General features: G+C 40.5%; 1 protein-coding gene across 1 annotated transcript; it reads right to left on the reverse strand.

Moving 5' to 3' along the window:
- Positions 1–300: 300 nt before the first annotated feature.
- On the reverse strand, positions 301–1577 carry LOC119659359 (glycine N-methyltransferase-like). Its single transcript, XM_038067411.1, has 4 exons — positions 1322–1577; positions 1131–1258; positions 754–1022; positions 301–653 (listed from the first exon to the last, which is right to left on the reverse strand). The coding sequence occupies exons 1-4, from the start codon at positions 1531–1533 to the stop codon at positions 378–380; spliced, it is 885 nt and encodes a 294-aa protein (XP_037923339.1). The 5' UTR covers positions 1534–1577; the 3' UTR covers positions 301–377.
- Positions 1578–5715: the final 4138 nt, after the last annotated feature.

The following is a 5715-nucleotide window of genomic DNA, read 5'->3' on the forward strand; positions in this document are numbered from 1 at the left end:
TAGTGCATCCGATGCTGAGTAGGGAACATGTCCCTTGGATGGAGGACGATTTTTCAGTTGACTAGCGGACGTCGTCGGGTTGATACAATCTTTTATAGACGCACTGGAATAGTGCGTGGCAGATAGAGGTAGAGAATTAGTCGACCGGGACGATTTAGGTATGGCGCCAGTATTGTTGGCCGCAACCGCCGGTAAGGTATGAGCAGAGCCAGTCAGCGGAATCTCATGAGCTGAGGCTACGCTGGTGCTCGATGAAGCAGCAGCTTGTGGGGGTAGAATTGTTATAAGAATATACACGTGTTTTGTTTAAATCAGTAAAAAATATACACATTTATTTATTAAAGATAAAAATTAAAGCTAAAATGTCATTCTTAAACTTAGTTTGTAGTTTTTTCAATTAGATGGACATAATACGTTGGATTCGAGACTTCACTCAAAGGTTTGTAGTCCCCATACACTTGATGTGGAGCATTTTCTCCAAACACAGACTTTAAATTTCTGGTAAATTGTGGTAATGTGTGCGGATGGAATGAAAAGTGTAAATCGGTAGTATTGTCCCCTTCTCCCACGATGTAGTCTCTGGTCACCATTTTTGGTTTTGTGCCCTCGTAGTGGACTTTGGTATTAATACGGATGGGGGTATTCTGACTAGCCTGAAATTTTGTAATATTAAAATATATTATTCGTGTGAATCAATACTATAGGAAATTTAAAGTTTTTCGAAAAAATAATAAAGTTAGCGTTCATACTTACATTATAATAAACGTTGTTATGGTACTGAGTCTCAGAGGTGTCTCCTGCCTTCAAAATTGGTTCATAGTCTCTATGATCGATGACAAGTAATCCGCCAGGCTTAAGACACTTCCGGAAATTTTCAAAAGCTTGCTTGTGAGCCCTTTGATCACCATAAGTATCAAGCAGGTGGGAAAATGAGTTTCCGAGACATATGACTGCATCAAATCCTTCACCAATGTATGGTGCGATATCATCACAAATTGTTAGCCAGTTTCCAACTTTGATAACTGAAATATTTGCATAGCATAAATTTCTTTGCACAAAAGGGCTTCAGGATTTTTTTATAATTATTCAGTTAGTGAAAGAAAAATAAGATAATATTGCTGCTAACTTACTCCAATTGTCAAAAGCTGGCTCCTTCCTTCGTTCCCATCGGGTATTAAACGCATGTTGAAGCATATGATCCGAACCATCTACAGACACGACTTCGAATCCTTCTTCCAGCAGCATTACAGAATCAACTCTTATAAGGAAACACCATCTTTCAGTACATTCTCCAAACTTTTCATCATTTATGAAATCTCACCCATTTCCTGCTGCAGCATCCAGTATCCGCTTGCAGCCATGTCTTTGCAACACTTCTACAAGGAACTTCTTAATATTTCCGGCCCGAGCCTCTGTATCACCAACGAAAATGTCCCAAATTTTCGCTGCTTTGCCATCAGCATATTGGTCATAGGCTCCATCCAAGGGAGTAGCGTCCGTTCCTGACTTGAAAATTGACTCTACTATTGGCATCTTGTTGGCTACGATGGAGAAAGCAGACTGACTAGCGCAACGATCGATGAATGCTGTTTAAATACGAATAGTAGGTTCGAAATATTCAGAGATTCTAAATTTCGCTAATCAAAATACGACATTAGTAATTAACGTTATCATTATCAAGTACATAAAGTTGGTCGCGCGATTTTTACTTACGTTTTCCAAACAACCCTTGTTATTATTCATTGTGTGAAAAAAAGCGAACTCCTGAAATAAGCACTACTCATTGAATATAATTTGCGATTATCTTTGAAAGGAATGCTTTTTCATTCTCTTCAGTCCTAGTCCATTCACATGGTGTATTACGATTGGAAAACGTTTGCAGATAATTTTCAATAATGAGATTGTTTATTATTTTCAATTCAATCATTGAGTTATGACTTAGCTGATACAAAGTATCTTTTCTTTGTTTTTAAAGAGTAAACAATTTTGCAAAGACATATCCGCTTCAGCTTAACAACATGCAAGAAGCACCAGAATTAGAGCGAGGTTACTTCGGATCCATCATCATCATCAACGGCGTAACAAACGGTATCCGGTCTAGGCCTACCTTAATAAGGAACTCTAGCGTCGAGGTCCACCAATTCTATATCCCTAAAAGCTGCCTGGCGTCCTGACCTACACTATAGATATTGCCCTTACAGACTTGGAATATCCTTATCCATACGGATTAAGTGACCCGCCCACCGTAACCTATTGAGCCGAATTTTATCCACAACCAGACGATAGTGGTATCGCTTATAGATTTCGTCGTTATGTAGGCTGTGGAATTGTCCATCCCCATGTAGGGCCGAACGCGGCCAAGAGTTCACAATTTTTCTTGCTAAGGACCCAAGTCTCCCAGGAATACATGAGGACCGGAAAGATCATTGTCTTGTACAGTAAGAGCTTTGACCCTATGGTGAGACGTTTCGCGCGAAATAGGCTCTGTTGGCTGCCAACAACCGTACGCGGATTTTATCATAATAGCTGTTATTGGTTGTGATTTTCGACCCAAGGTAGAAGAAATTATCAACGGTCTCAAAGTTGTAGTCTCCTATCTTTATTCTTGCCGTTTGACTAGTGCGTTTGATGTTGTTGATTGGTTGGTTTTGGGTGTTGACGTTGCCACCATATATTTTGTCTTACCTTCATTGATGTGCAGTCCAAGATATCGCGGCGCCTGCTCGATTTGGATGAAGGCAGTTTGTACGTCCCAGGACGTTTTTTTCCATGATGTGGATATCGTCAGCATAGGCCAGTAGTTGGGTGGACTTAAAGAGGATCGTACCTCTTGCATTTACCTCAGCATCATGGATCACTTAATCGAGGGCCATGTTAAAGAGGACAAATGATAGGACATCCCCTTGTCATAGATCGTTGTTGATATCGAATGGTGTTGAGAGTGATCCTACTGCTTTTATCTGGCCTTGCTTATAAGTCAGAGTCAGTCTTATCAATTTCGCTGGGATACCGAATTCTGGCATGGCCGTGTACAGTTTTGCCCTGGCTATGCTATCAGAGGCGGCTTTAAAGTGGATGAATAGATGGTGCAACTAATGTCCATATTCCAACAGTTTTTCCATCGCTTGCTGCAGAGAGAAAATCTGATTTGTTGCTGATTTGTCTGGAGTGAAGCCTCTTTGATATGAGTCAATGGTGTTCTGGGCGAATGGGGCTATTCGGCCTAGCAAGATAGCGGAGCTTATCTTATAGAAGGTACTCAACAACGTGATACCTCTATAATTGCTGCACTGTGTGATATCTCCCTTTTTATGTATGAGACAGATAATGCCTCTTTGCCAATCGTCGGGCATTGATTCGCTGTCCCATACTACTGGTCTACTGGTCGCCTCCATATTTAACCAATTCGGCTAATGAATTATGGCCAGTCAAAATGCCAACAACCAAGTTTACCTGACTCTCGTCAGGAAAACTTTGCAGTATCTTTGTTTGGTTTTGATAAGAAAAGGCATTTAGGCTTTGCCATTTGTCCTTATGAGAAGCTTGATGCTTCGTGTTAATAGTAGCATTAGCCAATACTACTGACAACCTAATAGCTGGTTCCAGTCCCGACAAGGGAGAAATTGAAGCCTCTTTTGCGTAGGCAACCGAGATGTGACTCTCGTCTTCGTTAGGGTAACCAGGTATTGAGAGTTATTTCACGGTGTTGAATCTAGAAATGGAGTTCAAACTGTTTCTACATGCCAGGATAGGTCAATACCATCATTGTAGCTTGACTATCATTACAAATCGCGTTACCCCTGTTCTTTAATTGATCTTTACAGATCCAGATTGCTGCTCTTACTCTTAAGCCTGAAAGGCTGTTGTGTATTGTTCCAAGAAGAAAGTCCACTTCACGTTTTTCATCCTGTTCCAGAACTCTGTTCTGATTTTCAACCATTGGTCTAGAAGGCCCCCTTTCGCCATGTTTGAGGATAATTTCATAGTTTCAACTAACAGATATCGTCCTCATGATGACGGTGATCTCTGGGAATTTGTGTGGTTTACAGTGAAAACCCTTTTGTTTCAAATTAACCCGGTACACTATGGTTGCATAAGCGTATATCGCCCCTAATGATAGCACCATACATCCGCCTAAGTCCTCATGTCGAGGAACAGTGCCGTCTGCATTTTCCAGAGATTTTGAGAGTTCGTTTCATCTTTGCCTCTACATATTTGTTCCAAAGAAGCTCCTTCCAGATATTTCACTTCTTCGGAAAGTTGAAGGGGCATTCTCATGTTTTATCGCGAACTCTTTCATTACGTACTGTCTTCTCAGAGTTGCATCCTTTATCTTGGAAATCAAGCAATGAAGTGTATTGTTAAGTTTCCTAGTTTTCTTACCGGGTATAAATTTCGAATCTTACGCTCGGTGAGTCTCCCCAGTTATTTCAGTTAAAATCATGTTAAGCTAATTTATCTGAAGTTCTGTGGGTTTAAATAGTCGTCCTTTCCAGGCTTTGTAATGAAGACTATCCAACCTTTTGCCAAAAGAATATTCCCACGTCTAGCATCACTAAATAAATGCTGTCAGAAGCTATAGATACTCAATAGATGGTATAGTGGCTCTTACTGTTCCACTATCTCTCACAATCATCTCGTGTTAAAGGGTTTGTGAAAATCGCTAAATTTCTTTCACCCAATTCAATTATCTGTTCTCCCGAAAATATATTTCCGAAAGGGTTTGACTTAACTCTGGAATTTGTGCAAACACCATGCGGTTTTCCAATGATTTGTTCGTGGGGGATGGAAGTCCGTAGCTTCCATACTGATGTTTTGGACAGATCCTCACATCCTTACTATGGAATTTTGTGAATAGTCGTTGCGGGATTTTTTAGCTTTTTCATAAAGCGCGTCGTTGCGTGACCGATAGAATCACTACAGTTCGTGGTAGGATATGTATGGGGAACTGTTTGCAGAGTCTTATGTTAACCATGATGAGTATGAGAGGGATACTCAGACTTTGATAACCGAAAAAGGAGAAAAAAAGTATAACAATCCTTATCCAGTAGAAGCGCGGAATGACGGTGATTTTTAATAGTAGCCAAGCAAGTGTAGATCAGGTTTTAGAACTCTTTTTCAAATATTAGTAGATAATTGAATGGGACAAAAGCCAATTATGCTGTAATACTCTTAGACCCGAATAGAATGCATTAAAGTACCAGTTCATTCTTTACAAATTACTAGCTTTTCATTTTATTATTAGCCACGTGAAACTGCACAATTATATGAATACGATTCACCTTTTAGGTGTTTACACCGCCGCGGTTGGAACAGAAGAGAGCGGCTTATTTCCATGCGGTCCTTACTGTCCCAACCAACGGCATTTTTCCACCGCTAATTCTCCACTCCCTTGGTGCGTTCTAAAAATGAGTGAGTGGAGAGTTCCGCGCCATCTACCCATCCGCATCCGCAACATTCGAAATAAATTTCAAATGCTGCAGATCCTGCCGCGCCACAAGGTTATTAAAACACGTTTAAAACTACTAGCGCTCTGTACGATAGTGTTAAGGATGAGAAAAATGCTGCAAAAAAAGAAGTGTTCACACAATTAATGCAGGTGGTGCTCCTCCAAAGTGGGAGCGGTATATTTCAGGACCCCAAAAATGAAGGAGGGCCTTCATAAGAGAAACCAGGACAATTAGAGATAGTAGTCAAAGTCGCATAATAATTGCA

The sequence above is a fragment of the Hermetia illucens genome, chromosome 6 (genome assembly GCF_905115235.1).
Source record: "Hermetia illucens chromosome 6, iHerIll2.2.curated.20191125, whole genome shotgun sequence".
Taxonomy (NCBI): domain Eukaryota; kingdom Metazoa; phylum Arthropoda; class Insecta; order Diptera; family Stratiomyidae; genus Hermetia; species Hermetia illucens.